This window comes from Rousettus aegyptiacus, unplaced genomic scaffold (assembly GCF_014176215.1).
Source record: "Rousettus aegyptiacus isolate mRouAeg1 unplaced genomic scaffold, mRouAeg1.p scaffold_m13_p_10, whole genome shotgun sequence".
Classification (NCBI taxonomy): Eukaryota; Metazoa; Chordata; class Mammalia; order Chiroptera; family Pteropodidae; genus Rousettus; species Rousettus aegyptiacus.
This window is the reverse complement of record NW_023416285.1, coordinates 48234930-48247274: the sequence shown is the minus strand read 5'-3', so window position 1 is coordinate 48247274 and position 12345 is coordinate 48234930. Positions and strand designations below refer to the sequence as shown.

At 36.8% G+C, this 12345-nt stretch overlaps 1 protein-coding gene across 1 annotated transcript in view; it reads left to right on the top strand.

Moving 5' to 3' along the window:
- The window catches only part of MRPL1 (mitochondrial ribosomal protein L1), a 57066-nt gene that overhangs the window by 17362 nt on the left and 27359 nt on the right, over positions 1–12345 (top strand). Inside the window, 2 exon segments of the mRNA XM_016154418.2 lie at positions 1028–1099; positions 7368–7479. Of these exon segments, the coding sequence (XP_016009904.2) occupies positions 1028–1099; positions 7368–7479 (184 nt within the window).

Here is a 12345-nt window from a genome sequence, read left to right as displayed (position 1 = left end):
CAACAATAGTAAAATTATTTTAAAACAAAGCATCTACTTAATGGTTTGAAGCACAGTTTTAAAAATATTTAGTCTGGAAAGTCAAAGTCAAGGCTATAACAAATATGGTAACAATAACATTTGTTTATAATGTGTTTACGAATTTGTTTTGTAAAGTATTTTGATTCTTCTCCATGTACTTCACTTTCAAGGAAGAAATTTTTACTTTTTTTTCTAGAAAAGTAGAGAATATAGCTGTTGGAATGCCACAAAACTTGAATAACTATGAGAGTGATATATTTCACAGTAAAACCAAATGGTATAAATGGAACATAAAGAAAATAACTAATACTATGTATTATTCTTCTGAGTTGTCAGACAACAGAATTAATTTTGGTTCTATTCTTTCTTAAATTAAAAATTCTTTTCCAGATTGGTTTGATAAAATGTTTCCATTTAAGTTAGCAAAACTAAATATATCTTAAACTTTTAGTTTTGGAAGATGTTGTTTTAATGACATTGAAAATTAGGTTGAACCATTTGGTATGTTCTGAATGCCATTTTGATGTAACAATGCCATTTCCTCATGTTACAATAAACACCTCAATCACCTACCAGCTAAACTTGTTCTGAATGCAATTTTTCTGATACTTCTAATTGAAAATTGATACATTTTCTTATTTATTTATTTATTTGTTTGTTTATTTGTTTAATTTACTTATTTAGGCGAGGCAACCCTTATTTTACCTCACAGATTGCAAGAATCTCGTCAGCTTACAATCCCTTATTTTTTATTTTTTACTCCTAGAGGACCTGATTTTCTTAGGTGGTCTCCCATCCAGGTACTAATCAGGCCCAACCCTGCTTAGCTTTCAAAATCAGATGGGATCAGGCTTGTTCAGGTTGGCATGGCCGTAGACGATGCATTTTCAGTTAAAAGTAAAAACCACACTTTTTATTTTGAACTGTAATATTATTTCTGCCAAAATACTTGAAAGTAGACTGAATTTATTTAAAGATTGATGTTCAAACTATTATATTTTGGTAGAATGCCTCAGAAATTAAAATAGCAGAAGAAAATGGAGCTGCATTTGCAGGAGGAACTAATCTGATTCAGAAGGTAAAAAGTTGTTTACATATTCATTAGTTATAGAAATTGCTCTGTTTGACATCTATTGATTTATTATGTGGACCATAACCAATATGCTCATATCTTTTGAGAGTTGGTTAGTAGAGTTTTATAGTAGAACACGGGAAAAATTTCTTATTCTTTCGCGTATCAAAATGAAACTAAAAAAACTATCCAAACTGTCTGATGTTAATTATACTTGACTTATAGTGTTTTTTAAATTCGTTTCTAAATGTTTATGAGAGTTTTGTGGGTTGACTGGAAGGGGCAACATGAGTCCTAATGGTTTTGAATGTGAGATTTAAAATAAAATCCAAAAAGTAGCACACATAGGTATCTCTATTCATGTTTTAAAGATCAAATATTTGTTTTGTCTTTTTGGAGTAAAAAGTGTGATTAATAGATCACAAACGATAGTATCTGACCTCTGTAATACAGTACTTTTGGTTATTCTTTTCATACCCCACCTTTTTACCTCCCTCCCCTCAGTTCAGAGTGGCATAGGTTCAGCATGGAGGCAACAAATTATTATGTAGCCTGCTTTGAAAAAATAACAAAGAATTTGTGGAGCTCATTTGAAACAGGACGACATTTTTTTTTTTTTTTTAATAGGTGGAAGAAGAGGCATGTCTGTTGAATTTTGGGAATTATTTCTGAAAATACAAAACATTTTTCTTAACATTCTCTAAAATCTTTTCCAAATTTAATCATTTAGACTATGAAGTACTTTTTTTTTTTTTTAGAACAGGAAAAAGTGATTTGAAAACTTATCTTTTGTCCCATATCAAGATTTTCATTTGGGGGAAGTTATATTTTTTCCTACCATAGTGGTACTCTAAATTTGTTGTGGATTCTGGATTTTTAAGTAGTATCTCCAGAATGAATTTTGGGAGCAGAACTAATGGAGACTATTAAGAGAGTATGCTTTCATACAGATTCTAGGTCAGAATTAGAGAATGGTATCCAGTTCTTTCTGATGTATCATGAATCTTGATAAAATTATTTTAATTATAAAAATAAACAGTACTACAAATTCTTTGGAATTTGAGAGTACAGCTTGGTGTCGGCACCGAGCTGATTGAGAAGGGAAGGTTTCAATGGAGAGACGCCCATTTGGAAGAATACATAAGAGGCCGACAGAATGAAACAGCGGGCACCAACTTTATTGTGGGGAGCGCAGTTCTATTGCGGGGAGCGCCGTATTGTATGCACTTCTTGTGCTCCCCTTTTATTCCTCAGGAGACCACATGGCTCTACATATATCAGAGCACAATAGTGGCATTTAGCCACACATGCGTGATACCCTAAGTTTACATAGTTTAAGCACAAGTGCCCTGCTACACTAATGTAACATTTTAAATCAGGGCTGCTATTCCTAGCCGCAAGCCTGGATCACAGCCAGACCTGGGACCTGCCAGGCCTGGAACCTACACTCCATCCCTACAGGGTCACACACAGGATCTGGCCTGGAGGGTGCCACCTTGAGTCCACAATCTACTTGACATTCCTGAAGTGGCTTAGCACCACAGGGATCATCCCCCAGGGTTCTCTTTACCCTCCATCTCTCTGGGTGCTGCTCAGCACACCAGGGGCATTGTGACATGGCAACTTGTGCTTGTGCCCATGTCAACGATAGCTCCCATCATTTCATGCTACAAGCCATCTGTGTACCAGGCATCCTCAGGGATGGGAGTCCAATTCTTTACATAGGGACTCCATATGTCTCCCATCTCAGCAACTTCCGCCAAGAGCTCTGATTGGAACTGCACTGGTCCCAATAGGAGGTACAGTTGACCTTACCAGAGGCTCGCAGAGAACTGTGCCTGCCGCTCCAGGTACATCCCTCCACTTGGACAGTGTAGGGTCTGTGCAATTCCTGTACAGGGAGTCTTCCTTAAGACCACAGCCACCCCTCCTCAAGGTATGTGGATGGTATGGTTATGAGATTAGGGACAGTGATGGCCTCATTGGCCAGAAGGGCTGCATACGTGGCAGCCAGTTGCTTCTCTGTCAGAAAATACCGTGCTTCTGCGCTTTTCCACATTTGGGACCAGCAGGAACTGTGCTTTTGCCACAAGCCCCATCCCAAACCTTTATCATCCGCCTGCACTGTAAGCAGTAATGTGACGGCTGGATCTACTACGCATAGAGTTTGGGCTTGTACTACAGCTTGCTTTGTAGCCTTAAAGGCCTCCTTCATATTGGGAGTCCAATCCCATTGGGCACCCCATCGTGCTAGACAGTGCAGGGGTTGCATCAAGAAGGCCAAATGGAAGATAAACACTCTCTAAAACTCCAGCAGTCCCAAATAGGTTTAGAGCTATTTCATAGTCTCAGGTCGGGAATATGCCTGTATCTTATCAATCACTGCCTCTGGCATTACTTTTGTCTTATCCAACCAGAAAACTCCCAAGAATTTGACAGAGAACCTAGGTAACTGGACCTTGTCCTTGTTGACTGCCCAACCACAGTTGGTGAAAACTTCTTGCAGCCTGGTTACAGCTCCTTCTAGCTCTGTAAGAGAATCAGGGATTACCATTATATCATCAATGTAATGATACAAGTGCACTTCGGGCGGTTGTTTCCACTTGGCTAAATCTTGAGCCACGAGACCATGGTACAAGGTAGGGCTAGAGAAAAAGGCACTTGCCAAGTCCACTACGTAATGGTATCGTCTAAGTTCTTGTGACAACCAGTCCATGATGTACGTGATGTTCGGCACGGCAACACACAGGGGCAGTGTAACCTTATTTAGCTCCCGCAGCCTCAGGTCAGCCGGCTCCCCCGTCAACCGGGTGCCCTGGCTGAGTCCCTAATCAGAGAGATAATCAGCCAGCCTAATCAGCCAGCCGTACCTCATAGGTTTGGCTTTCCCGGGAATAGGAGTGAATTGCTAGTCAGGGCGCAGCTGATTCCACTGCGCCAGCAGCACTTCATTAGGTTGCTGCTCAATCTTTTATGCAGCGACCCCTGCTGCGAGAAGATCAAACTACATTTGCCTGCAGCTCGCTCTACGGCCTGGGCGCTGCTCTGCACTTGCTTTTTGGCCACACCTCTGTCCATGCCCTGGCTGATCTGGGAGTGCTGCAGGCAGTAGGGCGTGCACTTGGGTGGAATGCTCCTTGTGTTTCACTTCCACATCCCCCAACCTAGCCATAGTGGAAGTCACCTCGTGGATCCGCCTATTCACATAAGGGGCCAGCAGTGCCGCCATGGGGCCAAAAGTTAAAATCAAGTCCTTTATATGGGTTGTAAATACCTCTTCATCAGAGCTTATATACTGGGCGCAAAACACCATCCGTCGCGTGCCCATTTCTTGAATTATCTGGGCCAGATCTAAGTACATGGTCCATCTGCTCACTGTCTCTGGCTGTTCCCCTGGGTCGGCCCACATGTCTGGGCAGAAGACATGAGCCAGTTAACCAGGGAGTGATTGCCTGCTCCTCATGCCTTATGCGCCACATTCTGGAGGCGCTGCCTGAGAGACAGTATCACTGTTACAGAGGCCAGCTGAGTCATCTCTTCCAGAGATAATTCAGTCCCTTTGGCCCCGTCATCCCACAGCCACAGCAGCCACCCTAGAACCATCTCACTAGCTCTCTGCTGTACCCATTTTGTAAGGTCCCGGAGTTTGGCGGGGATGTACTGAATCAAGGTGGTTTGCTTTTTATTCTTCGGGGGGTGACGCCATCAGCTTGCACCCTCAGCTTCCCGCCAGGGGCCAATGGCTGTTCCACTTCAGCCTGCTGCCGTATCACCAGCTGCACTTGCTGCGGTACCACCAGTAGGCTCCCAGACCCAGATGATGGCAGTGACCCGTCAGGACCCTGCAGCATATGTTCTGCTGCCGCCAGCTGCTTTGCCAGAGCTTTGTCTTGGCGTTGTAGCTGCTGTACCTTCTGAGCCTGATCCTGAACCTCCAGGCTGGCCTGCCGTACCACCGCCCAACACCAGGCCACCCAACACCCTGCCTCCAGTCGGGACATTTGGCTTCAGCATATCCAGGGCTTTCCAGATATCCTCTGGACGAGGCTTCACTTCATCCCAGTCCTCCGGGGGTGTCCACATAGCCAGATGTGCGGCCACGGAATACCACTGGGAGGCAGGGGGCTACATGTCCGCCACCCAGGTCTCTTTCACCTGGGACCATCTGGAGTACTGAGGGCTGTACTCACCTTGTTATCCAGCGAACTACACCAAGTGTCAGCAGACAGCTGATTGAGAAGGGAAGGTCTTGATGGTGAGACACTCAGTTGGAAGAATGCACAAGAGGCTGACATGAGAATGAAATGGCAGGCACCAACTTTATTGTGGGGAGCGCAGTTCTGTTGCAGGGAGTGCAGTTCTATTGTGGGGAGTGTAATATTGCATGCACTTCTGCTCCCCTTCTACTCCTCTTCTGCTCCCCAGGGGACCACATGGCTCTACACATATCAGTACAATAGTGACTTTCAGCCACATATGTGTGATACCATAAGCTGAATTATGTTTACATATTTTAGGCTTAGGCACCCTACCACACTAATGTAACATTCTAAATCTAGGGTCCTTTTCCTAGCCAGACCTGGGACCAGCTAGGCCTGGGACCTACACTTGGTCTCTGCAATCAGAATACTATTCTTATTAAACTTGTGTACTGCATTTCATCTGTTTTCTTCCTGTAGATGTAAGAGTTGTAGAGCTGTCATGGCAACAATGGAGTTTAAATAGATACCTTCACTCTTTAAATGTTCAGGAGTTACTTCTCAAGAAAGTAATGGTAAAGAAGCAGAAAGTGTTCTGCAGTGCTAAATTCATTAAATAAGACAAATTTTAAAAGTTACCCAAATAAAGAAACCAAGTACATTTTGAAATTGTTTGGTAAATAGAATACTACAGGTACAGAATTTCTCTTTAGGTTCCCCAGGAATGATCTATTAATAGAGGGGGAAATGTTGCCTATATAAAGCATCATAACCAGTATATTATTGCAAGTTACTCCCTGGTATCTTTTAATACTCATCCATGTTATTTTTAGAAGGTATTCAGATTATGAGGTAAATTCAATACAGTTTTATAAATAGTATCTTGGCTGCAATTTTTTTCAACACATTCTTGTATTTTTTTAATTAAATACTGTTTTACTTAGTGTGTGTAATAGGTGGAGATAGGATAAATTTACTGAACTTTTAGTCATTTCTTAGGTGAGATATTTATTTACTAAATTCATTTTCCTTTATTTCAAACTGTTACAAGTATGCTTGCTTCTGAGGGATTTTAAAATAATTTTGTTTTTACAAAATTATTATAAAAACTGAATAAACCTAAACCATGTAAAATATTTAGCTAAATGCTTGGCATGCGGTAAGTGCTCATATAATGCAAGTTGTTATTGTTAAGTGGAACATTTTGTTATCTAAAGAGTAAAGAATTTGTATGAAAGAATAGTAACAGGAAGATAAAATTCCAGAATCACAGCCTAATTTGGCCAGAGTTAAAGTTTTTAGGTTTCCCGAAACAAGGCTTTGAATGATATATATTGTGGTAAGCAAAAAGAATCATTGTAAAATATGTTTTGCCCAGGCAATATTGTTCTACAAAGCTCTTTTATTTTATAATCAACTAAATTTTTAAATGGAGTATATTGTAGTAGTGTAATTATTTTGGGTGCTTGCCTGAATTAATTTAAAATGTCTTTAAAAATTGGTATTCTCTTTGTTCTCAGAATGGAATTAAAGTCTGTAAAGTAAACTAACTATAAGTGAACTTTTACAGTTCATTATTTTGAGAATTTTAGTTTCAGTTCTTTGTGAAAATAATTATAGATTCAGTTCTTTCAGTGTTCTAAATTTAGGAAGGCATTGCATTTGCTACTAATTTGGCAGCTAGTGGTTATTAATTTTACATATCTCTTGCAAAATTTTCAGCATGTTTATTTTTAATGGACATAGGAATACAGCTTTGTGGGATTTTGAGCCACATACACATCAATTTTATGTTCTAGCTTATAATACTTTTGCCTAACATAACCCCATGGAAGAAGTAAAACTATTAAATATATATTTTTAAGTGGATGTGGTTTTTTTAGAAAGAAAAAGATCAGAAAATGTTTTGCTGCCAGAGGTTTTCATAATTGGTAAATGTATTCATATGATCCTTGTATTTGAATTAAAGATTTATGCCTAATGTCTGTTTTCTAAATTATAAGGGAAATGATTGCATTATACTGTATTTTCTTTCAGAAGGATAAAGCTTTTTGTATCTTTTCCCTGATTTTCAGATTTTGGATGACGAAATTCAATCAGACTATTATGTAGCTGTTCCAGAAATAATGCCCGAGCTTAATCCATTAAAGAAGAAGCTGAAAAAAAAATTTCCAAAATTTACTCGAAGTAAGAGAGAATTCTTATCTTTAATTTGTTGTTTTTAAAATTACAGTTTGCATTGAGTATTTTATTAGTTTCATGTGTACAGCATAATGGTTAGACTTTTATATAATTTATGAAATGATCCCCCTAATAAGTCTAGTGCCCACTTGGCACCATACCTAGTTATTACAGTGTTACTGACTTTATTCCTTATGTTGTACTTTACCTCCCCATGACCATTTTGTACCTGCTAGCTTATCTTAAAGGGGAGAATTCTTTCTATATTTCAATATGGTATCAAAAACTTTATAATATATATGTTTAGTTAGAAAACGAAATTGTTAATATACATGTAGAAAAAATATGTCCTGCTCCTTGAGTTTTGTGTTATGTAAGAACATATATATTTGATTTTTTTTCCTTTGAAACTGATATTGGTAATCTAATATAATTTGAAAACCTAGTTACTGTATAATACTTTATATTCAGGCTCTATTCTAGCTTGAAATTAATGGAATGTATTACCTACTAGGTACATTGCCATTATACTGTTTTATATGTCTTTATCGATAATGTTTATGCTCATTTATGTCAGCATTCAACATATATATGAAGTCATAATGGTTTCTTGTAGGTGATTCTGGATATTTGCTATTGATAGGTGTTATTGCAAATAAAATTTTAGGGTGTAAACAGAACAGATTTATTTAAAATGTTTTAGTAGATTGGGCTTCACATTTCAACTCTAGCTGAGCTGAAAAATCCTGCTAATATTCTTCATAAATGGTAGTTACTAACACTTATCTGAATCATAGATCATGTTCTGTAGTTAAAGCAATTTCATATGTACTCTCCAATTCTTTTGTTGTTCTAGAGTTTTATTTGTTTATTTTTGGTAGCCTGCATTGAACAACACATCCTTATTAGATCTCAGACTATTTAAAACTTTTTACTAGGGATTTCCATTACAATATAGTATTTGCTATCATGGAATCAGACTTTATAGTCTTTTCTAAGTAAGACCTGAAATTGAAATTTATTTTAAAAATTAAGCACAAGTTACAGTTCAATTTGATGAAAATATTTCTCATAATTTTTTTCTAATTAAAATCAAGTTTAACACAACCGAACTATACTAAAAATAGTCAATTAAAATGAAACCAAATACTGAATATATCTGTATTCAGCTACCTCTTTGCTTTGCATGCTGAACTAGTTTCTCACAGAAGTTAATTTTGTCACCTTTGCTTCTTTATCCATTCTCTGAGTAACCCTTTTGGCCTCTATTTTCTGTAGCATTGAGGGTTTTGTTGTTGTTGTTTGTTTGTTTGTTTGTTCGTTTTACCATTTTCATCTCAAAATTTGGCATTGTTGTTTTTAGTCTGAAAGGTTTTCAAATAACTTCTTTGTTTCCAATAAGAAAAATTTCCCTTTAAAATGTTTATTTGTATTAATGGCTTTCTCTAGTTTTACTTTTATAATGAATTATACCTTCCAAACACTGGGGTCAAGTTACCTAGGTATGTCCCCACCTTTTGCTTAACAAAGCATCTTGAAAAAAACAGGCAGACCTCTCTGTTCTACCTTTTTCTTTTCACCTCTACATGATCTGTTTAACAGCACTAGCAAAACATTTGTGTTCTTTAAACATGAAGACAAATGATTAACCTGTCAAAAACGTTAAAACAGGATACACCAGATGTGCATTAGAACAAATGAAGCTTGTATTATGCATTTTCAGAGCTTATTCAGGTTCTTGTTTAGGAACATTTGATTCCCTTTATATCCAACAAGAGACTTTAGGGTAAAATAGAAATTACATTTTGAGCAAATGGATGAAATTTAAAAACCAACAAACAAGCCCCTGCAGCTGAGCACATTAGTTTCCCATTTTGTCTTATATTTTGTTTTACTAATGGGAGTGGGTGAAACCATCCTGGCTGGATTGAATGTTCACGTTTTTTGCAGCATGTTTAATGCTGCAGCTTCATTTGTTTGATTTTTTTATTTTAATTGCTTATGTAACTGTAGGCAAATTCTCTTTTTTCAAATGCATATTTGGCTTGTTTTCTTAGTATTTTTTATTTCAAGAAAAAAAGACATTTAAAACTTGCTTTATAAAATTCTTAGAAGAAATTTGGTTTCATTTTGCTTGTAAACTAGCTTCCCCCCCCCAAAATATGTGTCCTCTGAAATTCTTTCATCTCTAATATAGATAGATTTTGTTGATATTTTATTTATTCTTAATCTTATATATTATTATGCATTTACTTAAAAATTACTACTGTGAAAAATATCTTGACTTAATGGAATCAGGTTTCTGTTAGCATAGATGTAAACAGTTGAAGTCTTTTAAACCATGCTAAATTATTGGCAGATGGGAAAGAGACATGATTAGGAAATTGGATCCACTAATGTGTATTTATTTTCTTAATACACGTCTCTTAGAATTGAGCATCAGTGCTCCAGTTGGAGTCTTGTTAAAAGAATACTCTGGCAGACCTGTCCAAAGAGCATTCACATCTGCTGAGTAGGACACTGCTTTTTGTGAGGAACTTGGTGTTGTGTCATATTTGAGAGTAGTGGATATAACTTTATTGAACTCTAATAGGAAATAATTTTAACTCATAGACTGATATGCTGTACTTCAGCGCATTGCTTGCATTATTGAAATTGTTAGAACTCTAGTTATATAAAGAAAAATGCTGAAATGGAATTTTTACAAGGTAATCAATTTGAAATTTTTCTTAATTTTTACCCCTTGTGTATTAGTTTAAAAACTATTGTTGTGTGAAATATTCTAATGATGATTAGGTGTGGATATAATTATTATAGATAATTATACAGCTGGTTTCGTTACTCTTTCCTTCATTTCTTTTATTTCAGCCATAGTGGCCTCCTTGCCCTTCTTCATACACATTTTCCTTCTCAGGTCTTTGGACGCATTGTCCTATTTGTAATGCTCTTTGCTTATTTTTCTGGCTACTTTTCCATTCAAATATCACCTAACAGAAAGGCCTTCCATGACCATCTTATATAAAATATTACCTGCCACTTCCAATTATCACATTATCTCATTATTGTATTTTTACATTCTTTTTAGGGCTTACCACTTTTGGGATCTTACATTTTTTATTCGTGGGTGTGTATTCAGTTCTTCTATTAGAGTAAGGACATTTTTTTTTTTTTTTGATTTTGTCCACTACTGTATTCTTCTGTGCCTGGACTAGTACCTGCACATAGTAGGTGCTATACAAATATTCGTACAGTGAATGCACATTTAGTGTAGCATTCAGTTGGTAGAAGATAGAAATTGCTGCAGCTAAAGAGTTGACTATCTTCAATTTATAGATTTTTTTTTATATATATTAGAATAATTGTATGTATTGAGTATCTGTTTTGTACTAAGCCTGAATTGTGATGGCTGTGAGCAAGGCAGGCAAGATCTTTACTGTCTCAGAGCTAACAGCTAACAGTTTCATTTTCTGCAGTAGACAAACTGGTTCAACTGAGCATTTAATCGTGCTCAGATTTCTCTAGTTGAACAAATAAACTGGAAACAAAACACATACCCCCAAAATGTCCTTTCAATTCAGCTATCCTTTTTAGCTACAATCTTAGTCTTTTTTGTTGTTTCATACCAAGTTTTTCAACAAGTGGTCTTTAGTGATTGGCTGTCTTCATTTCCTTACCAAGTGTTTTTCTTCCTTACATCATTCTCTCTCATATTCAGCTAAAATGTTGCTTCTTAGTAATATCACTGACCTTTTGTTTGCTGCATTTAAAGATCTGTCCTTAGTTTTCTTCATTTCTTGAAACGTTCTTTTACACCGTATAATCTTAACTTACCTCCGTTCTCACTATTCCTTCTTTGTCTTACCTGGCTTCTATTATTCTACTTCTTCCCTGTATTATTCCCTAGCAAAGAAGAAAAGAGAAGATATAGCAGGGTGAAGTACCCAACAGTATAGTTTAATACAGGTTATGTTCATTATGGTAATTGAATGGAGGGACTTAGAGGAAGAGAAAGGGAACAGAAGGAAGAAAAAGAAAAGTATAACGAAATAGCATAGAGCAAAGAGGAGAGTAATTACATAGCAGTAGGGATAGCAAAGCCCTAGAAATAGCAGTGAAAATTAATATTGGGTTATAGAGAAAAACAATAGAATAGTGGTTAATATAGATACATACCTCTCTTAGTCTTAGCTTTGTCACACTGTGGCCTTGAACAAATTTTTTAACATTTTCGTGCCTCTGTTTATTCATCTACAAAATGAGCTTCATGCTTCCAATAGTGTTTTTGTAATAACGTATGCAAGAGCTTAGCATAGACTGGGTACATAACAAGTTTATAATATATATGAGCCTCTATTATTATTGATTTCCTACAATTCTTAAAGTAACTGTTCATGCTCTGTAATTACTGTAGGAGACCTCATTCTTTTTTATGTCTTCATATTTCCTTTTTACCTTCATAATTCATTTATTAAATAAGCAGACAATTATTGCATGCCTACTATGCCTACAGTTAATACTGAGGATTGAAAGAAGAAAAAATAGTTCCCATCTTTAAGGAAATAAAAATTGAGAGGTGAGAGAAATGAGAACAAACTGCTGTATTAAAATGCAGAAAGTATACCAGTGGGAGAGGTACAAAGTACTTAGAGGAATGAGGAATTACTTTGTAGAATTAGATTATATGAAGAAAGTAGCAGTTGAGCATTTAAACATGAATAGGCTTTTTTTTTTTTTTCTCCCCCCCTGACGTGCAAGGGGAGAACATTCCAGGTAGAGGAAATGGCCTGTGCTAATGCACAAAAGTATGAGAGAGCTAGTTGTGTTCAGGAATTTATAAACAGCTTTCTATCATTTGGTACATAGTTTTATCAG